General features: G+C 44.3%; 1 protein-coding gene across 4 annotated transcripts in view; it reads left to right on the forward strand.

Annotated features, from left to right (window-relative positions):
* ARFGEF2 (ADP ribosylation factor guanine nucleotide exchange factor 2) overlaps positions 1-22,879 on the forward strand; it is a 112,812-nt gene that overhangs the window by 10,165 nt on the left and 79,768 nt on the right. For all 4 annotated transcript variants that reach the window (XM_010383867.2, XM_030914969.1, XM_030914970.1 and 1 more), the window contains exons 2-6: positions 6,480-6,510; positions 7,138-7,261; positions 16,866-17,012; positions 18,246-18,425; positions 19,085-19,319. In XM_010383867.2, the coding sequence (XP_010382169.1) occupies positions 6,480-6,510; positions 7,138-7,261; positions 16,866-17,012; positions 18,246-18,425; positions 19,085-19,319 (717 nt within the window). The remainder of the gene's footprint in view (positions 1-6,479; positions 6,511-7,137; positions 7,262-16,865; positions 17,013-18,245; positions 18,426-19,084; positions 19,320-22,879) is intronic.

Raw genomic sequence — 22,879 nt, forward strand, 5'->3', positions numbered from 1 at the left:
CCTGCACCGTCCTCCTCCTGTCATCGTTGAGTGGCTCAGGAGTGCAGGCCCTCCAACAGACTGCCTGGGCATGGATCCTGACTGCAGAGTAGCACTTCTGGCTATGATGTGGGCAGGTGGCTTAACCTCCCTGTGCTCAGACTCCTCACCTGTAAAACGGTTGTGGATGATTAAGAGTGTTCCTGCCTCCCTGGGTTGTGGTGAGGACTGAATGAGCACCTGCCACTAGGAGGCAATCAGTGAGTCAGCTATCATCATCATCATCATCATCATCATCATCATCATCATCATCATCATCATTAGGGTTCCACTCATTTTCCTTTTCCCTTGGCTTTGCTTGATCCCACGGATGGCACTAGAGATTTTGCTTTAATACTGACTTCTTTTAAAATAAGAGCAAGAGAACTGACATTTATTGACCACCTGCTGTGTGCCAGCTGCCGCCTTAGTCACCGCCAAGACTTCTCTCATTGGCGGTGTCGAGAGAATTATCTGCACTCTCAGTGCCTAGTTATGGTTTCTGGGGCATGTGGGGCCGGTTTTTTTTTAATCACTCCTATTTCAAGATTCAGGGAAGTTGGCTGGGCGTGGCAGCTCATGCCTATAATCTCAGCACTTTGGAAGGCCAAGGCGGGTGGGTCACCTGGGGTCAGGAGTTCAAGACCTGCCTGGCCAACATGGCAAAACCCTGTCTCTATTAAAAATATAAAAACTAACCGGGCATGGTGGCGCGTGCCTGTAGTCCCAACTATTTGGGAGGCTGAGGCACGAGAATCGCTTGAACCCAGGAGGTGGAGGTTGCAGTGAGCCAAGATGGCACCACTGCACTCCAGCCTGGGCGACAGAGTGAGACTTCGTTTCAAAAAAAAAAAAGATTCAGGGAAGTTTAATAACCCACCTGTGGCATCATTCAGCTAATAGATGGCCATGCCAGGACTTGAACGCAGCTCTGTCTCACACCTGTATCTTTTCTTTCTGCCACATCAGGCTGTGCCATGCTATCTGTGAGGCACCTGCCACACACAGTTTTTCCCTGTTCCTTTTTCTCCCTCCTTTTTTTTAAAAAATTATTTATTACACTTTTAAGTTCTAGGGTACGTGTACAGAACATGGAGGTTTGTTACGTATACACATGTGCCATGGTGGTTTGCTGCACCCATCAACCCATCATCTAGGTTTTCAGCCCAGCATGCATTTGGTATTTGTCCTAATGCTCTCCCTCCCCTCAACAGGCCCCAGTGTGTGATGTTCCCCTCCCTGTTTCCATGTGATCTCATTGTTCAACTCCCACTTATGAGTGAAAACATGCGGTGTTTGGTTTTGTGTTCCTATGTTAGTTTGCTGAGAATGATGGCTTCCAGCTTCATCCGTGTCTCTGCAAAGGACATGAACTCATTTTTTTATGGTTGCATAGTATTCCGTGGTGTATATGTGCCACATTTTCTTTATCCAGTCTGTCATTAATGGGCATTTGGGTTGGTTCCAAGTCTTTGCTATTGTGAATAGTGCTGCAGTAAACATACATGTGCATGTGTCTTTATAGTAGAATGATTTATAATCTTTTGGGTGTATACCCAGTAATGGGATGGCTGGGTCAAATGGTATTCCTGGTTCTAGATCCTTGAGGAATCACCACACTGTCTTCCACAATGGTTGAACTAATTTACACTCCCACCAACAGTGTAAAAGCGTTTCTATTTCTCCACATCCTCTCAGCATCTGTTGTTTCCTGACTTGTTAATGATCTCCATTCTAACTGGCCTGAGATGGTATCTCATTGTGGTTTTGATTTGCATTTCTCTCTTTTTTTTTTGAGACGGAGTTTCCCTCTTGTTGCTCAGGCTGGAGTGCATTGGCACGATCTCAGTTCACTGCACCCTCCGCCTCCAGGGTTCAAGTGATTCTCCTGCCTCAGCCTCCTGAGTAGCTGGGACTACAGGCATGCACCACCACGCCCAGCTAATTTTTTTGTATTTTTACCAGAGACGGTGTTTCTCCATGTTGGCCAGGCTGGTCTTGAACTCCTGACCTCAGGTGATCTGCCTGCCTCGGCCTCCCAAAGTGCTGGGATTGGAGGCATGAGCCACCACATCGGGCCTTGATTTCCATTTCTCTAATGACCAGAGATGATGAGCTTTTTTTCGTATGTTTTTTGGCCACATAAATGTCTTTTGAGAAGTGTCTGTTCATATCCTTTGCCCACTTTTTGATGGGATTGTTCCTCTTTTAATGGAAAAAAAAAAGATTGCATTATCCAAATATATCAAGAACCCAACTTTTAGGTTGGGCTATATGAGACTACTGCTATTTGAGCATTTCCAGCCTGGGTGAGAGGATAAGACTCTGTCTCCAAAACAAAAACAAAAACAAAAGGTGCCAGTGTGCTTCAGAATATGCCTTCTCTCCACCTGCACAGGCTCTGTCCTGCTCCAAGCCTCCATTGCTGCTAGCCTGGATTATTAGCAGTAACCTCCTGATTGGTTTCCCTGCTTCTGTCCTGGCTACCTTCCTCTTTATCCTCACAGCAGCCAGAGTGATCTGTCCGAGGAAAAGTTGAGTCAGGCCACCCTCTCCCAGCCCCTCCATGGGCTTCCTCCCATCCCTTACAAAGATACCGTTATCATCTGGGCCCCTACTGGGCCTAGTGGAGAAGTCTTTTCAAGAGTGTCTTTTTTCTTTCTCTCTCTCTCTCTCTTTTTTTTTTAAGATGGAATCGAAGTCTTTTTACCATGTTGCTCAGGTTGGTCTGAGCTCCTGAGCTTAAACTGATCTGTCCGCCTCAGTCTCTTAAAGTGCTGGGATTACAGGCATGAGCCACGGGGACTGGCCTCAAGGTTTTTTTTTCTTCAACAAAGAGTAGTTTAGAAAGCGCAACAATTCCTAATTCTTGTGGGAGTACTTAAGGGTAAATTTAGAAAACTAAAGAAAATCTGTGAACATAGGATTTGCAACTGAAGTTTCTTGGGTTTCTGCAGTTACTCTTCCAGGTAGCAACTCTTTCCTGGTCACAGGAGAGGGCTGCTCTCTTCGGTCCCTGTGCCCTGCACTGCTCCTGCTGCCAGTCCTGTCAGCCCTTGCTCATTCCTGTTCCAAAACCGGGTTTTACCTTTGCTGTGGTCATGCCAGGCTGGAAAAGGGGTTTGGGAGATTTCAGAAGGCTTGTAAACTAGCCTTCCCAGCTGGATGGGTTCACAGAGTAGTAAAACACCAGTGTTTTGAACCATGGTTGTAGCATTCATGGTTGGTATCAGTGCTACGAAAACCACACATTTAAACTCTTCTGCGTTTATAGTTTACAGAGTAATTCAATATGCTTATTTGAGAGTCAAGGTATCCAGGAGAACACAGACTCTGGAGCCTGATTTTCTGGGTTTAAGTCCTATCTCCAGTACTTAATAACTTGTAACCTCTGTGGATCTTGATTTTCATCTATAAAATTTATAATGGAGTTTGGCCTTGAACTTCAGTTCTCTGGCTCTTTAGTTCTTTGTTCTTTGGCTGGACCACATTTTGCTTATAGAAAACTTGATGTTTTGTCCTCATAGCACTGGTCACAGTCCTTAAAAGCCACTTTTATCCCCTGCAGGTACTTTTCTGCAGTCACTGAAGCACTTTCTCCTCGGCTCTTCTCCACCCCTTAAAGCAGAATTGGCGAGTGGTAACCTCAGAGCCAGGCAGCTTGCAAACCAGTCTTATTTCAGCCGTAATATTTTTTAAATGTATTTTTTTTGATACATGTAGCTGTACATATTTTTCAGGTGCATTGATAATTGGATGCTTTCATATAGTCAAATCAGGGTAACTGGGATATCTATCACTTTAAATATTCATTTTTTCTTTACATTAGGAACATTTGAATTGTTCTTTCCTAGCTATTTTGAAATGTACAGTTGGTTAATGTTAACTATAGTCATCATACTGATCAATCGAACACCAGATCTTATTTTTTCTATTTAATATAATTTTAAAACAATTGAAGGTGTTTGAATTGCAATCAGAGCTTTCACTTAAAATCTGGATTTCGACCTCTGGAAAAATCAGAACAATTAGCACCCGTGGGCTCAGGGACTCTAAAGATTCCAGTCAGCTGGAGCTGAGGAGCTGCCGCACCCCTTCCTGTACTGGGTGGAGAGGGGGTCCTGTCTTTCTTTGATCTTACACTCACCGTGTGTTTTCTTGACATTTCCCGCCTGGCCTCCATGGGCCTTTGTAGTTGGTGTAACTTTTGTGTTTGGTTTGTTTTGTGTTTTTTTTTTTTTTTTTTTTTTTTGAGACAGAGTCTTGCTCTGTCGCCCAGGCTGGAGTGCAGTGGCACCATCTTGGCTCACAGTAATTACTGCTTCCCGGGTTCAAGGGATTCTCCTGCCTCAGCCTCCTGAGTAGTGGGGATTACAGGTGTGTGGCACCACGCCCAGCTGATTTTTGTATTTTTAGTAGAGATGGGGTTTCACCATGTTGGTCAGGATGGTCTCAAACTTCTGACCTCGTGATCTGCCCGTCTCGGCCTCCCAAAATGCTGGGATTACAGATGTGAGCCACCGCGCCTGGCCTATAGTGGCGTTTCAAAACAGATTGTTTTAGAGCTCACAGGCCGGCACCAACTCTTGCGAATACCTCATTGCTTCAGATAGGTTTAGGACTTAAACTTGACTCTAACAAGGTAACAGTGATTGGAAGGAAAACTTGCATTTGAGTCTGGGCAGGAGCACCCAGCTGGCATGTCACAGAGTAACATATCTTGTCACCCAAGCAGAGCCTTAGCATTATAGATACAGGTTTCTAAAAGCTGATAGCGTGGCTGCCAGCCTCACGGGCTGGATCTCCCACAACTTCATGGGCCTCTGCTAGTGGAAGCTGGAGCATTTCCTTTGTGAATTCTTTTCCCTGAGGGGCAAGATCCATGCCACACGGCTCTCTGACCCTGTGTGTCACAACCCTTATGGTCCATGAGCAAAATGGTTGCTATTAGTTATTTAGGCATTTCTCTTCTGTTTTCTTATGTGTGTAATAAGATATACAAAGTCAGGCTTGAAGGTTAGATAGAAATTGCTACCTCCAGTGAGTCAGTTTACTTGGTTTTCACGTCTTCAAATTGAGTCTAGAATGGAGTTATCTAAGAAAAGGAAATTTGCAACCTTCAGTACTGTGTCCTGGGGTTGCTAGGATAACTAGTGCCATATCCACACTACTGGCTCTCTAGAGATTGTGTTAAGGAGGGTGGCCTTTTGGAGATGATCTGAATACATGGTATTGAGAGCAAACCTTCCCATGCCTGATTTGATAGTACGTGGGTTTGTGGGTCTAACATGTAGAAATACATTCAACTGAGTGGATGTGGGGGAATTCTGTGTATTTAGACAGGGTGTTTTGTTGTTTTAATGGCACAAAACCTTGTTTTCCTGGAAATAAGACTATCTCTGAGTTTGTGATTTCTGAAAAATGACGCTATTCCTGTAACCCTGCCAGTGTAGTTGTAACCTCTGTGGTTAAGATTTTAAAATTAATTTTAATTCAAAAAAATTACATGTGCCTTACTTAGCACAATGTGAAGGTACTTAATGCCATTCAACTGTAAACTTAAAAGATGGTTAAGATGGTAAATTGTAGGTTATGTATATTTTATTATAATTGTTTTTAGAAGTGCTGATTAAGAAGAAGTATATATGCTTATCATAGAAAATGTCGTAGTAGTAGGTTCCACTACTTAGACAACTTTCAGTATTTTATGCATTTCAATACTTTGTTATATCGGTTTCCGGTCTTCTATGCATATTTGCACACAGTTGAGAAATTGTGATATTACCATGATATTGTGTCAGCTAACTGTCACGAACATGCATTCTGCAGAACAGGAAACAGGTAAGAACATGGGCTGTAGAGCCAGAAACCCTCAGTTCAAATTCTGGCTCCCCAGTTCTTGATATGCAACAGTAGCCAAGTTACCTAACCCTGCTGTGCCTTGGTTTCCTCATCAGAATCATTGCTTCTCATCAAGAGCAGTTTTGCTCAGGAGACACTTGGCAATGTCTAGAGACATTTTTGGTTTTCAAGATGGCAGAGGGATCAGGGGTGCTTCTGGTATCCAGTGAGTGGAGGGCTCGGATGCTTCTAAACATCCTAGGGTGCACAGGGCAGCCTCGTAACAAAGAATTCTTCGTCCCCAAATGTCAGTGGTGCCAAGGCTGAGAAACCCTGCTCTAAATGAGATGGATATTATAATAGTATGGACCTCATAGGATCATTGTAAGGGCTAAATGAGCTAAAACACATACTCACAGTAATGCCTAGCCAGTCACTCCATGTAAGTGTTAGCTATTATTATTGCTCTTACAATTATTTCTTTCACTTCATATCAGCATTTTTGTATTTAAACATCTCATTAACAATCTTTTCAGTGGTCTCCAGATACCTTTTAGTAAAGTTTTCCTTTACATAAATGTTGCGTGTTCCTAATGTGTTTTTTCTTCCTTCCTTACCAGATGAAATTAAAGCAGAAATAGAAAAGCAGAGGTAAGCTATAGCACTACTTCCTTGCTGAGATACGGCGTGAAGGGAGTAGGTAGCAACTGGGGGAGCCCCTTTCTCTGCTTGTTTTCTCATATTTCTAATCCTCAGGGATGGCACACACTCTGCAAGCATGGTGCTAGGCACACAGCACAACTCTGTATATATTTGAACTGATGCTAGGTTCACAGGCTACTGCCTCAGTATTTGTATACTTGGAGGGAAGGATCAAGATTGAGGTAATGCTGTTGTATCTTTTCTTGACAGAAGAGGCAAAGCCCTTGTCTCTTGTATGGCATGCTTCCTTAGGCATGAGGACTCCGTGAGTGGCTCCTCCTGATCTTCATAGTAAGGAAGCCGGTTAGTCACATTTCAGAAGTATAGCTCTGGCATGGCTGCCACCAGGATTTAGTCCAGGATGTTGTTAATTCAGCATGCCAATCAGAGAACTTGCTCTCTGCATGTGGCACTTTCGTGCTGTTTTTCCTAATGTGTGTGTTCAACTTTTAATGTCTAGCCCCAGGATATTGTTTGCAGGCACTTTTAATTAAATGGTTGCAGGTGGAATGGGAAGTTAGAGGAAGGTGTAGAAAATTCATTTCTCCTCCCGACCCTCTCTTGCTTTTCTCCTAGGCTTGGCACTGCTGCACCACCAAAGGCAAACTTCATTGAAGCTGACAAGTATTTTCTTCCATTCGAGCTAGCTTGCCAGTCCAAGTCCCCACGGGTAGTCAGCACATCCCTCGACTGCTTGCAGGTACCATGTTTAAACTTCGTGTTGTCAAGGGGGTTCTCTCCAAGCCACAGTTGGTCCTTACACAGAACTATGCTGGGGACCGCCCTGGCACTCAGTGCTCTCAGAGGCGATACAGAAAGGAGCAGTTTGATGTATTCTTTTTGGAGATCTCATGAGGGAGGGAAAAGAGAAAGGTGTGAGCTCTTCAGCTAAAACCAGAATTGTTTCCCCGAGAAACAGCTTATTTGTTCATGTCTTGTGTATGTTTTTCTAAATGAAACTTTTAGCATTAATTGGAATATTTGACACACATGGGCACAAAAGGCATTTTTATACAGCCTCTGTCTTATTTTTTCCATTTTGTAGAGATGCAGTCTTGCTATGTTGCCCAGGCTGGTCTTAAACTTCTGGCCTCAAGCAGTCCTACCGCCTTGGCTTCCCAAAGTGCTGGGATTACAGGCATGAGCCACCGCACCTGGCTCAACCTCTTTTCTTTTATTTTCTTTTCCTCCCTTTCCCTTTCCCTTCCTTCCTTTTCCTTTCTTTTCGAGTTTTGCTCTTGTTGCCCAGGCTGGAGTGCAGTGGCGTGATCTCAGCTCACTGCAATGTCTGCCTCCCGGGTTCAAGGGATTATCCTGCCTCCGGGTTCAAGGGATTATCCTGCCTCAGCCTCCCGAGTAGCTGGGATTACATGCACCCGCCACCATGCCTGGCTAATGTTTTGTATTTTTAGTACAGATGGGGTTTCACCATTTCGGTCAAGTTGGTCTCAAAAGACTCTTTCTTAATGGCATTAAAATTCATATCAAATAGAAAGATAGAGACAGTCGAATCTGTTGTTTTTGGTAATTATGTGCTACAAAGTCACCTCCCATACTGAATTAGCAAACACTGAATCTTTGTTTCTAGAGGAACTACAGGGTTAGGTTCCTGCAAGCCTTTAGGCTTCATGTGGTTCTTTTTAAAGAGACTATCTAGTATCTATTGTCGATGCATTAACATTGAACTCAGGGGCCACAGTGCTATAATGCATGCCTGAACAAAGCTCATCTAACACACATAATTTCTCCATGAGGCACATCACTACCTTCTTGCTGTTAGGAACACTGGAAAGCATATCAGCACACACTTGGCGTCCATTGTAAATAGCAAAATCACCAACAAGAAGTACCAAAATGCAAAAAACACAGCACTAAATACACCACTTAAAAGATACTTGTTTGCCGTAGGAGAATGAAACAAGGAGGCATAGTGTTGCCTTGTTTGACCTCAGCTGGGAACATGAACATCAAGTGATTTCAAATTTTTTTCTGCTCTGTGCATGTCAACAAATGACCAAAAAAGCCCCAGAAGTATTGATTTGGGCTTAGAAATAGATTTTAGTGAGTAGGTGCATTTGCAAGGATTGCTGCAAATAATGAGAACTGACTGTATTTAGAGCCACAAGTAACTTTGTTGCAAATTACCTTTTACTGAAGAAGAAGCAAGGGTAGAGAAGTTAAGGTGACTTGTCCAGTAATATACAGGTAATACGAGAAACAGGACTATAACTTGGGTTTCTTAATTCCTGGCCCATCATTCTTGTACTTTTGCTCAAGACCTACTCCTTAGGTTTCTGATTACCCCAAGGAACATTTATTCTCTTTTTTGTTTATTTCGAGTCAGGGTCTCACTCTGTTGCCCAGGCTGTAGTGCAGTGCCTTGATCATAGCTCACTAGAGCCTCTAACTCCCGGGCTCAAACAATCCTCCTGCCTCAGCCTCCCAAGTAGTTGGGATTATAGACATGAACCACCACACCTGGCTCAAAGAACATTTATTCTTGACCTCAGTGGGCAGTCCACATCAGTGAATAAAGTTTAGTAAATTTAAAAAATATATTGAAGTGATCCACAGTTTGCCAGCACTTTCTAGAACAGGAATGGTGACCAGATTCTGTATTCTGATTGCTGTGTAGAAGAGGTGTCTGAAGGCTCATCCAGCTTTCTTGAGAAAGAGTGCTGTGATTGATTTTATCTACCAAGGCACAGGACTGCAAAGTGGCAGTGGGCATGCCATGTTTTTGGCATCTCTGGTCTAATATTTACTCTATTAATCTCTCTTCTTTGTTATGTGTACTTGAGAATTGATGAGAATTTCTTCACAGAAGCAACTCTTCCAAATGCAAAACCATTTTGTTATTTGATGTAATTCTGTACAGATTGTCCTATGTGAGACATACAGTGAGCCAAGAATTGTTAAATGGCAGGCTTCAGTCCTACTTCTATCCTAAAATATTTTTTGCTGTGAATGTGTTCTGAGGAAATTTGGCAGAAGTTGAATTTTAGTTCTCTCCCCATGTTAAGGTTTTCTTTTGAAGGGAGTGCTGATAATTAATGTAATTGACATTCTAAGAACAGTGGCTGACGTGCATTGAGCTCTTAGCCTGTAGTGGGCCCTGCATGCTTCATCCACTGTACTGTGTGTAGACCCCTTGGCAGCCCTCTGAGGTATTTAACTCTTGTCCTCATTTTAGAATCAAAGAAACTAAGGCTTAGGGAATGAAGTGACCAGCCTAGTCCAAGGTAGGCTGGAGTGCAGTGGCGCAATCGCAGCTCTGCAACGTCAAGCGATTCTCCACGGGCTCAAGTGATTCTCCCACCTCAGCCTCTCAAGTAGCTGGGACCACAGGCATGCACAACCACGCCCAGATAATTTTCTTTTTATATTTTTTGTAGAGACAGGGTTTCACCAAGTTGCCTAGGCTGGTCTCGAACTCCTGAGCTCAAGTGATCCTCCTGCCTAGGCCTCCCAAAGTTTGGGGATTACAGACATAAGCCACTGTGCCCAGCGGGTTTCTAGGACTTCTTGACTCTGTGTCTGTGTTCTTAACCAGGGGTCATCAGCTTTGGCCCATGAGCCAAATTTGGCCTACTGTCTGCTTCTGCAAATAAAGTTTTATTGGAACACAGCTGTCTTAATCTGCTTGGGTTGGTGTAACAGAATATCATAGACTGGATGTCTTCAACAACAGACATTTATTTGTTACAGTTTTAAAAGCTGGGCAGTATAAGATCAAGGTACTGGCTGATTTGGTTCCAGGTGAGGGTACCCTCTTTCTGGCTGCAGACAGCTGTGTTCTCTTGTGTCATGGAGACAGAGCTAGGTCTCTGGTTTCTTCTTACAGGGCACTAATCCTGTCATAAGGGCCCTACCCTCATGACTGCATCTAAGCCTGATTATTTCCCAAAGGCCCAATCTCCTAATACCATCACATTGCAGGGTTAAGGCTTCAACATATGAACTTTAGGGGGACACAAACTCTCAGTCCATAGCAACAGCTGTGCCTATTCGTTTATTATCTGTGGCTGCCTTCCTGCTACTGTGACCTAGCGGAGTAGCTGTAATGGAGACCAAATGACCCGCAGAGCCTAAACATTTTGTATGTGGCCCTTTATGGAAAAAGGTTGCTGCTCTTAACTGGCCCCTGCTCTTAACTGTAACTGTGTGGTTCTGGTCTGTTTAATAATAGAAATTGTTTGTTTCTGGGACTCCTTGTATCTGTGTATGATTTCAAATGGAAACACTGACACCCTGCCTTATTTCAGCCCACTGCGAATCTTTAGTCTTATGGGGTATGGTTGGTTATCTCTCTTTTTAGTATGGAAGTTCTGGTTGTGTGCAGTGGCTCACACCTGTAATCCCAGCACTTTGAGGCAAGAGGATCACTTGAGGCCAGGTATTTGAGAAGAGCCTGTGCGACATAGTGAGACCCCACCTCTACAAAGTAAAGTAAAAATAAAAAGTTAATTGGGCTGCGTGGTGCACACCTTTAGTCCTCGTTACTCAGAAGGCAGAGGCAGGAGAATTGCTTGGGCCCAGGAGGTTGAGGCTACAGTGAACCATGATGGTAACACCTAACTCCAGCCTGAGTGACAAAGCAGGACCCTGTCTCTTAAAAAAAAAAAGAAAAGAAAAAAATACACACAGACAGGAATGGAAGTTCTCTGAGATGTAATAGGTATACTAGAATTTCTTTGTTTAGTATACAAAATGAATCATCCTTTTTATGACATGAGAAAGTGACTCGGTGCTCCCTGGGCTATTGAATGGAAAAAATGTGCTTCCCCTTGGTGGCTGCCCTTGCCAAGCCTGTTTGACTGGCTTTTCCCAGTGTGGGTAAGGTAACCTCTGTCTTGGAAGTGGAAGGGCAGTATCTGGGGGTAAAGTTTGGTTTGGGCAGAATTGAAACCAGCTGCAGATACATCCGTGCTGTGCCCTGCCATTCTTTGAGCTTGGCGCAGCAGTAGGAGTGGCAAAGGTGCTTTTGGGATTGATTTGCCATAAATACAGTTAGCCCAGGCTGCCTCTCCACTGGGAGAAGCCTGGAGACTTCCCCTGTGTCTTGCTTCTACCAAGTGATAAAGATTCTCTCTTCCCTTCCTCCAACATTTGGTCTGCTACACACTTCCCCACAGTCAGGGCTAAGTGTAAGGAGGGTTAAGGTCAGTCATGTCTAAGCTAGTAAGTGGTCTCCAAGTTTTTCTGGTAATATATCAGTTATATATATATATATTTTTGTTTTTGAGAGAGGGTCTCAGGTTTCATTCTGTCAGGCTGGAGTGCAGTGGCATGATCAGGCACACTGTAAGCCCTACTTCCCCAGGCTCAGGTGATCCTCCCACCTCAACTTCCCAGGTAGCTGGGACCACGTGCTCATTTTTCTATTTTTTGTAAAGGCAAGGTTTTGCCATGTTGTCCAGACTGGTCCTGAACTCTTGAGCTTAAGCCTACCTCGGCTTCCCAAGGTGTTAGGATTACAGGCGTGAGCCACTGTGCCCAGTCAGTTTTCTTTTTTTTTTTTAGAGACAGGGTCTCACTCTGTTGCCCAGACTAGAGTGCAGTGGCTTGATCATAGGTCACTGCAACCTCAAATTCCTGGACTCATGCAGTCCTCCCACCTCAGCCTCTTGAGTAGCTGGGACTACAGGTATGTGCCACCACAGCTAGCTAGTTACTTTTTTTACTTTCTGTAGAGACCTGGGTCTCACTTTGTCGTCCAGGCTGGTCTTGAACTCCTGGCCTCAAGTGAATAATAAAACCATTTTTGAGGATATCCTCCCAATATATTAATATTTCTTTAATTTAAAATTATAGGTTAGGGCCGGGTGCGGTAGCTCACTCCTGTAATCCCAGCACTTTGGAAGGCCGAGACGGGTGGATTGCCTGAGCTCAGGAGTTCAGGACCAGCCTGGGCAACATGATGAGACCCTGTCTCTGCTAAAAATACAAAAAATTAGCTGGGTGTGGTAGCATGCACCTATAATCCCAGCTACTTGGGAGGCTGAGGCAGGAGAATCACTTGAACCCAGGAGGTGGAGGTTGCAGTGAGCCAGGATTGTGCCACTGCACTCTGCCTCCAAAAAATAAAATAAAGTTATGGGTTGGGCATGATGGTTCACACCTATAATCCCAGTGCTTTGGGAGGCCAAGGTGGAAGGATTGCTTGAGCCCAGGAGTTCGAGACCAGCTTGAACAACATAGGGAGACCTCATTTCTACAAAAAGACTCTTTATTTACACATGTTACCGTTATTAAAGTATATATATGGCCAGGCGCAGTAGTTCACGCCTCTAATCCCAGCACTTTGGGAGGCTGAGGCAGGCGAATTGCCTGAGCAATTTAAGACCAGCTTAAGACCAGCCTGGGCAACATGGGGAAACCCCGCCTCTACTAAAAATACAAAAAATTAGCCAGGCATAGTGGCCTGCGCCTGTGGTTCCAACTACTCAGGAGGCTGAGGTGGGAGGATCACTTGAGCCTGGGAGGCAGAGGTTGCGGTGAGCAGAGATCATGCCACTGCATTCCAGCCTGGGTGACAGAATGAGACCCCATCTCAAAATAAATAAGTAAATAAAGTACATATATTGTAAAGCATGCAAAAATATATCTTTGCAAAGGACAATTAGAAAAATATAAATACAATTCTAACATTTTCTTTTTACATCCCAATGAAGGCTATAGGAAACCATTAATCTAAGCTGCCCTGTTTATACCACAAACATTATCTTTTAGCTCTGATTTTCAGAAAACTTTAGATTTTTTAAATGCACATCGAAAAATCAATTTTTAATTATATAAGTTGTACATGACTACATTCTCTGTTAAAAAGTTTTTAGGGCCGGGCGCGGTGGCTCAAGCCTGTAATCCCAGCACTTTGGGAGGCCGAGACGGGCGAATCACGAGGTCAGGAGATCGAGACCATCCTGGCTAACACGGTGAAACCCCGTCTCTACTAAAAATACAAAAACTAGCTGGGCGAGGTGGCGGGCGCCTGTAGTCCCAACTACTCGGGAGGCTGAGGCAGGAGAATGGCGTAAACCCGGGAGGCGGAGCTTGCAGTGAGCTGAGATCTGGCCACTGCACTCCAGTCCGGGCGACAGAGCGAGACTCCGCCTCAAAAAAAAAAAAAAAAATTTTTAGAACTTTACAGATAAAATGAAGTTCCTTGGGCCACCAGCCCCAAACCCAATTGCCTGTTTAAGTGTATAATTTTCTCTTCTCTTCTCTCTCTCTTTTTTTTTTTTTTTAAATAAATGATATCACTTTTACAAGTTTCTCTGCAGCTTTTTACATTCAACACTGTTATTAGGCTCTAGCTATATTGCTCCATGTGGATCTAGTGCATTTCTTTTGACTGGCATATGGTGTGTCGTGCCACCATTTCATCTATCGCTCCCATGTACGGAGGCATTCACACACAGGGTTACAGTGAACATCTCTGTGCAAGCCTCCTTGGAGACATGCCTCAGTTTCTGTGGTCAGAGGTGACTCTTTGGATTCCTGTCACTGAGGCAAAATAAATAGAACCAACTTCAGAAGAGACCAGTGAGGTAGAAAATTTAATTTGTACCAAATATATTCATTCATGTGAGTGGGATAACTTGTAATATAGCTTACTTACTCCCACCTCTATTTATTACTAACTATGTCCTATTCTGTACCAACAAACCAACCACATGGCATTTTCCTTCATGCAGTGAGTCCTATAAAGGCCTGTTATAGTGGTTTATATTGTCATCATCTTCCCCTCCATGGCAGAATGTGCCTGTATAAGCCCTGATTCATGTGTCAGTGGGCCAGCTGCCCAGAGGCCTCCCTCCCTGTCCCTCTTCCCACTGCTCATGGCGTTAGCAAGGAACAAGGTGGGGACATCTACCTGGGGGACAGTGGGAGATGGGGGCAGTATCTATAAGTCACACATGGCCCTACAGGTCCCAGTCAGAACTTTGAGCTTTGGTGTGCCTCCCTGGAGAATGTAGACTCTATGAGAAAAATAATTACATTTGTCTTACTGCTGTATCCCCAGTGCCCAGAACAGGGTCTGTCACAGAGAAGGATGAGAAAGCAGAACCAGAGATCCACAGGATACAGGAACTCTTCTTTCTCCTGGCCTTATCTCACTGCGCAGATGAGGGGGGAAGCCATACTTAAAACTCTTTCTGATTTGAAGGGTAATGTGCCCCTTAAGAAGTCTATAGAGGGGAGGATACTTTCTGTCCTTTTCATACTTTAGTTAAAGTACAAAAGTAGTAATCCATGTCCAGCTTGCTTTGTGGCATCAGTATTGGAGCCCACTTTTCAGCATTCACATTTGAGGAGTTCCTAGACCACCCCACTTGCAGTCCAGTGCACAAAACAGACTTGAGTCTGTTAGATGTAAGAACAAGCAATGTCAAAACCAGAGCTCAATTTCCAGGTAGACAGCCCTGCCCTCCTAGGAAGCCTGCACCAGCAGCAGCAATGTGAGGGGTGAGGTAAAGGGCATCTGGACTTGCCCTTCACAGGCCACACCCTCCACCTGGAGATTTGGGGGTTGGACTTGAGCAGCAGAGTGTGCACAGGCCTCTCTCCTGCTCCTTCAGTCGCTCCATCCAGTAGTATTGCATTTCTACTCTCAGCCACTCTCTCAATCCATTTTTCTTTCTGCTTATTGAGTGGTGACACTTCACTAGCTAAGGAAGGGGAAAAGCCCTTGAGAAACAGTGTCAGACCTCTGCAGAGTGGCCAGTCTTCCTCTCACAGTGGTGGCTGCTCTATAGATAACCTCAGGACCCTGAGTCCCCCTGGTATGGGCAGAAGCATGTGACCAGCTAGAAGCCAAAAGGAGAAGGAACAGAACAGCAATTGTAGGAGTCTTCACCAAGTCACTGGAGGCAGAGAATGCCTTAGAGTTCACATGTATACGTGCCAGATGAGTGATTCTTTTATCTAATCAACCATCAATATAACCTGGATAGCTTGGAGAAAAACACTGATCTCTGGGCTCCACCTGGAAGTTCTGCTTCAGTAGGTCTGGGTTGGAGTCCAGGAACCTGTGTTTTTATTGAGCTCCCTCAGGTGATTTTGTTTCTTAGCCAGACTTAGAAATCATCCTCCTGCTGACCTTTGAGGTTCCTTCCAGCTCTGTCTTCCATGCTGACATCCCAGTTGTGGGTGAGGTGGCACAGACCGATCTGTAACCTCTCAGAGAGGGCAGGTTCCAAGCAGCTGCTCGTGGGTGACACACACTACTATTGATGTAGGTGTGAAATGCAGTTATTTTTATGCAGATGAAGTTTTTACTTTAATTTTTGGAATAGAAAATACACTGACACGATTCAACATTGAAAAAAATGAAAAGATGTACTACAGAGTGTCTTAGTCCCACCCCAGGTCACAGCTACTTTGTTCTCCTCCCTCAAGCAATTATGTTATTAGTTTCTTAGGTATCTTTCCATTGAAAGAAGGTACATATTCACATATATATATATATATATATATATAAACAGCTTTTTGAGATAAAATTAACATACATACAATTCATCCATTTAAAGTGTAATTCAAGCCAGGCACAGTGGCTCACATCTGTAATCCCAACACTTTGAGATTACAGGCAGGAGGATCGCTTGACCCCAAGAGTTCAGGACCAATCTGAGCAACACAGGAAGACCCCGTCTCTACAAAGAATAAAGAAAAATTAGACTAGCTTGGTGGCATGTGCCTGTGGTCCCAGCTACTCAAGAGGCTGAGGTAGGAGGATTGCTTGAGCCTGGGAGGTGGAGGCTTCAGTGAGCCATGGCCGTACCACTTCACTCCAGCCTAGGTGACAGAGTGAGACCCTGTCTCAAAAAAAAAAAAAAAAAAAATATATATATATATATATATATAATATATATACACACACACACGCAATTTCATGGTTTTTACTTTATTGATAGAGTTGTGCAACCATTACCACAACCTAACTTTAGACCATTTTTATATTATCATTGACAATCACTCCCTATGTCTCCCTACGCCGCCTCCCTAACTCTAGACAACCACTAATCTTCTCTCTGTCTTGAGTATGTATAGCTTTTAATTCCTCAGGTTTGTAGAGATGGTTGCATACTGGGGAGCACTCTATATCTTGCATTTTTTCATCGGACACTGTGTCACCATTGCAGGTATCTTTTGCTGTCAGGTGACAGGACGAGGGTTGTGGTCACGGAGCAGAGGACTCTGTAGGAACTGGAAGTGCCTCTCTTTTGCTATTGTGGGCTGCCACGGAAGGCCTCAGTCCTGGCCAAGCAGAAATTTATAATCTCTGTTCTTTCTCTCTTTAGAAACTCATCGCATATGGGCACATCACTGGCAACGCCCCCGACAGTGGAGCCCCTGGGAAGCGGCTGATCGACAGAATTGTTGAAACCATTTGCAATTGTTTTCAGGGCCCTCAGACCGATGAAGGGGTTCAGTTACAAATAATTAAGGTATACCTGTTTGTTTGCCTGTCTGGTTTTTAAATTAGAAAGCAAGTCCCTGTGGGAATCTGGGTTTCTAATTTACCATGTATTGTCTCAGGTGGTGCTGAGGTGGAACAGAAAGATTTAAGCATCACTTAGATCTTTTGTTAGGTGTCAGAATTTATTAGCATGGACTGAGACAAGAAAAATGGAACCAGGTGTGTTTTCAAAGTAAACCTTTCAGCCAATAACAATGTAAATTGCTTGTGAACTAAATCGTCTTGAAATCCTCTGGTTAACCCTGGATTCCCAGTCTGGGTTTCTCAGTGGGTCTTTGTTGATATTCTTATCTCTGACTTGCCTCTGTCCTATTTCCCTGTTCGATTTCTGCTGCCAAGAATGGTTTGGCACCGATAGTACCATCTGCTTGTCTGAGAAAAGGATCAGGACGGATGTAGCCAAGGATCCAAATCTTAAGTCCTGAAAGTATTAGGATTATGAGGGGAGGGCTCCAGGCTTTCTTAAAGCCTCTTGAAAACCCACCAGGGAATTGGGAAACTAACCACCATCGAAACATGTATTTTCTGATTAATCTGGGTGAGATCACTTTGGAGTGTTATATGTCCTGAGATAATTGTCATATTATTCATTGTAGGTTTTTCAATCAGTATTAAATAAAATTCAGAAGTTTGGCTTTTTTTTTTTTTTTTTTTTTTTTTTTTTTGAGGCAGTCTTGCTCTGTCGCCCAGGCCAGGGTGCAGTGGTGCAATCTCGGCTCACTGCAGACTCCACCTCACAGGTTCAAGCAGTTCTTGTTCCTCATCCTCCTGAGTAGCTGGGACTACAGGCATGTGCCACCACTCCTGGATTATTTTTATATTTTTAATAGAGATGGGGTTTCACCATGTTGGCCAGGCTGGTCTTGAACTCCTGACCTCAAGTGAACCACCCTGCCTGGCTAGAAGTTTGGATTTTGAAAAAGTGAGCCAGTGGAAAGTCTGCTTCAACACAATTTAATCGTTTCAAGTGATTTGGATTTCATAGAATTGTTCGCTGTTTTTCACCTAACAGCCATAGGAGTTGGCTCTTGATAATAATCATCTAGTTTAATTTGCAGAGCCATCTTACAATTTATTTTAAAAAACACACACATACACACAAAAGAAAAACAAAACCAGACCCTCTAGAAAAGTGTGGCCATAGGAGGGCAGGAAGGTGATGTGCGTTCCTGATGGTGAAGGTCGCGGGTTTCTGTTTTAGGCTCTTCTGACCGCAGTGACTTCCCCACACATTGAAATTCATGAGGGTACTATCCTGCAGACAGTGAGGACATGTTACAATATCTATTTGGCCAGCAAAAATCTCATCAATCAAACCACTGCCAAGGCTACCCTTACTCAGATGCTCAACGTCATTTTCACCCGCATGGAAAATCAAGTGGTGAGTGACAGCACTTAAGTGCTAGGGGCAAGACATCATTGCTCTCTGAACTGTCATGTGTGACCTCGGTGCCTGTGAAGATTTGCTAGCATTTTAAAGTTACCTCTTCTGCCTGTGGATTCTCTGTACTGTGCTTTTGTTCTTGCTTTAAAAATCAGAGAAACTAATGGGTTTTGAAATTTGTGTTCAGAATTTGTTTGGAGATTGTCAAAGGAATTTATTTCCTTTTAAATATGTTATCCTTGTGGCTGGACTTCTTTCTCTTTTTTTTTTTTTGGCGGGGGGAGAGGGTCTTGTTCTGTTGCCCAAGCTGGAGTGCACTGGCATGATCATGGCTCACTGCAGGCTTGACCTTCCCAGCTCAAGTAATCTTCCCACCTCAACCTCCCAAGTAGCTGGGACTACAGGCATGTCCCACCACACCCAGCTAATTTTTTAATTTTCTGTAGGGACAGAGTTTCACCATGTTGCCCAGGCTGGTCTCGAACTCCTGGACTCAAGAATTCCTGCTGCCTCAGCCTTCCAAAGTGCTGAAATTATAGGTGTTAACCCCCGTGCCCAGCCCAGGAAATTTTTTAAGTAATAGGCTGGCATAATTTTTCTTCCTTACCAAAATGCTGAGACTATTTAGATTGTATCCCTCTTTTGTTGCCTTTTAGTTGCAGGAGGCCAGAGAACTGGAAAAACCAATCCAGTCAAAACCCCAGTCCCCTGTGATCCAAGCTGCAGCAGTATCCCCAAAGTTCGTTCGTTTGAAGCACAGTCAGGCACAAAGCAAACCAACAACTCCCGAAAAAACAGATTTAACCAACGGTGAACATGCCAGGAGTGATTCTGGGAAAGTAAGCACAGAAAATGGAGACGCGCCCAGCGAAAGAGGCTCATCACTGTCAGGTACGGGCTGATACGGTATGGCTCTTTTTCCAAGTGTGAGAGGGAATCAGCCTGTGTGAGGGGCGGAGGAAGCATGTGTCATAACATCTGTGGGAAACCTCTGATAACAGCTTGTCTCTTTCTGGGCCTTTCCCTTTGCTTTTCTCTTAGGGAACACAACCAGCGAGGTATGATGTCGAGTGTCCCGTTGTCAGCTGTGCTGTTTTCTCTAACTAGTACTGGAATGTATCTAGCTGCTACTTCTTCATTTCAGCCTCAGTGCAGCAGGTTCAGGTTGGGACACTTACCTTTCAGTAGTTAATTGATTGGGTGATTAGTTACTCAGTGTCCACAGGAGGACAAGGGCTTTGATTCTCATGTCTACACTGGATCTCCATGCCTTGCTGAGTGCCTGGCAGTAGCCACTCATAGATATCCATGGAAGGAGCCAGAAGGTAGCAGGTGGATGGACGGATATACATGCTCAGATAGCTTTGTTTTCTTCTTCTGGTGACCATGTACATCACTTGTTTTTGTTGGGTTTTTAAGTGAGAGGCTAACCGACCCCTGATGATATTCTTAAAGTAAATGAAATACTGGATTGAGTTGTTATGATACTTCTAACTGTTCATATCTCTCTCTGGGCAGTTTGTAGGAACCAGATCTGAAATTGGTATTTTTTCAGGAATTTCCTTCCCCAAGTGATTCTGTCAAATGCTTCTTCACTCAAGCAGGTTGTTCTTTTTTTTTTTTTTTTTTTTTTTTGAGACGGAGTCTCGCTCTTTCACCCAGGCTGGACTGCAGTGGCCAGATCTCAGCTCACTGCAAGCTCCGCCTGCCGGGTTTCTTACGCCATTCTCCTGCCTCAGCTTCTCGAGTAGCTGGTACTACAGGCGGCTGCCACCTCGCCTGGCTAGTTTTTTGTATTTTTTAGTAGAGACGGGGTTTCACCATGTTAGCCAGGATGGTCTCAATCTCCTGACCTTGTGATCTGCCTGTCTCGGCCTCCCAAAGTGCTGGGATTACAGGCTTGAGCCACCGCGCCCGGCCTCAAGCAGGTTGTTCTATACAAAATATCTGACCTGTCTTCATAACTGATCTAATTTCTTCTTCAGCCACATTGCTGATAATGATTTCTGTTGGTAGTATGTTCCCTACTGGAGTGCACATATTTGAGCAGGTTTTATTCCTTTATAATTTAACAGACTGCTTGATGTACATGAGAACAGACCAAGTGTTGTTGCTGGAATGTTGTTCGGTATTCGTTTACTCAAGGAAAGCACCAAAGAAAAAATTGCCACCAAGAATGGTGTTTGTCTCAGGGTGAGCACGGAGTTGCCGTCTACTTACTCCTGCTGTCGAGAGTCCCAAGGAAGGTGCTCAGAATCCCCTGGCCCACCCTCTGTATCTGTTGTCATCTTTGCCTTTGTAACTCTCTAGGGAAAGGACCAGGTTTTTACTGTAACCCTTATTAAGGTGTAATCAGTCAATAAATGTTAATATTTAAATGCACTGTAATAAGCATAGCTGTGCAGATATAAAACCAAGTCTCTCTGAGCTGCATAAAAGTGCTTCCACTTTAGCCCATTTTCTGTACAGCAGCCAAAGTGATCTCTTAAAAGCGTGAATTAGAACATGACCCCTGCTTAAACCCCTTTGGTAATTCCCCATCCTGTGTCATTCTGACTGAAATCTATGCCCGTCCTCATAGCTTATACCTCTCTCTCTTTTTTGCTACACAATTAACAGGTGCCCTTTCTGGTTATTGAAAGGCTGTCCTTGTTTCTGCCTGAGTGCCTTTGCACTTACTGTCCCTTCCCTGCCTCTGAACCCCCTGTATCTTCAGGTCTCTCAGTTCAGACTGAGAGAGGCTTCCCTGATCAACTTCTGTAGCTCCTCAACATATCTGTCCCTTTATCTTTTATTTTTCCATAGTACTTACAATAGTTGAAATTACTGAAGGGTTCTGTTCACTTGTTCCTGGACTGAAGCCTAGGCTGCCCTGCTCACCACCATATTCCCAACACCTAGAATGGTGCCTGGCACACGCAGCAGACATTGAGCAAATACATTTTTTGAATGAATGGGGAGAAAACGTTATTGCTAGAATACAGTTTTGCAGAAACACAGTAACTTGAAGTTCTGTTCTAACAAAGAGAAAATAATTTGCATTTAGCATGTTGCTGTGGATTTTGTGGCCAGTACTTGGTGCATCCTATGAGATTTTTACAGGAACGTGGGAATCAGATTGCCTGGGAGAAGCAAACCCCAGACCTGCAAATAGTGGGTCAGAATGGAGGTGTGCTGTTACTTTTAAAAAGAGCAAGTGGACTGGGCGCCATGTCACACACCTGTATTCCCAGTTACTTGGGAGGTTGAGGCAAGAGGATCACTTGAGGTCAGGAGTTTGAGGCTGCAGTGTGTCTGTGAATAGCCTTCTGTGCTCCAGCCTGGGCAACAAAGCAAGACCCTGTCTCTAATAAACACCCCATCTCTAAATCAGTCAATCAATCTTAAAGGAGCAAATGACTTCCAGTTCTCAGGACTAGGCTCTAAAGAAAAACAGGTCCTTCAGAAGAGGGAGTCGAACAAGGCAGACAAGAGAGACAAGTACCCGGGGTTGGAGTCCAGGCCTCAAGTACCAGTGAAAGGCCTGAGCTCTAGTGCCTCTGTGGCTATTATTTTTACATATTACTAAAGTGCGCGGATGTTGGACACAACCATGGGGCTCTCCCACAGACTGTCCTGTAGTAATCACCATCACATAGCTAACCGTAATGGACACTCACTGTACTGCTGACTCGGCATTCAACATAATGTTTTCCAATTTAATTAACTGGGAACCCCCCCACAGCCTTCCTGGGATAATTTGTCTCCCATGTTATTTGTGTAGATGAAGATAATTCACCAGTAGACCTGAACATCTGTGGTGGCTCATGCCTCCAATCCCAGCACTTTGTGAGGCCAAGGCAGGCGGATTACTTGAGGCCAGGAGTTAAAGTTTGTTTTTAGGATTCTGACTTTTAGCTCCCAACATCAAACATCAGTGTGTGTACATTTTTACAGATACTATGTAGAATTACCTATGTGTTTGTGGATTTCTTAGCTCACCTTTTGCATTTTTTTTTTTTTTTTAAGACGGAGTCTTGCTCTGCCACCCAGGCTGGAGTGCAGTGGCCGGATCTCAGCTCACTGCAAGCTCCGCCTCCCGGGTTTACGCCATTCTCCTGCCTCAGCCTCCCGAGTAGCTGGGACTACAGGCGCCCGCCTCGTCGCCCGGCTAGTTTTTTTTTTTTTTTTTGTATTTTTAAGTAGAGACAGGGTTTCACCGTATTAGCCAGGATGATCTCGATCTCCTGACCTCGTGATCCACCCGTCTCGGCCTCCCAAAGTGCTGGGATTACAGGCTTGAGCCACCGCACCCGGCCCCCCTTTTTTTTTTTTTTGAGACTGAGTCTCGCTCTCTTGCCCAGGCTCTAGTGCAGTGGTGAGATCTTGGCTCACTGCTACCTCTGCCTCTCAGGTTCAAGTGATTCCCCTGCCTCAGCCTCCTAAGTAGCTGGGACCACAGGCTCACACCA

This window comes from Rhinopithecus roxellana, chromosome 13 (assembly GCF_007565055.1).
Source record: "Rhinopithecus roxellana isolate Shanxi Qingling chromosome 13, ASM756505v1, whole genome shotgun sequence".
NCBI classification, from domain to species: domain Eukaryota; kingdom Metazoa; phylum Chordata; class Mammalia; order Primates; family Cercopithecidae; genus Rhinopithecus; species Rhinopithecus roxellana.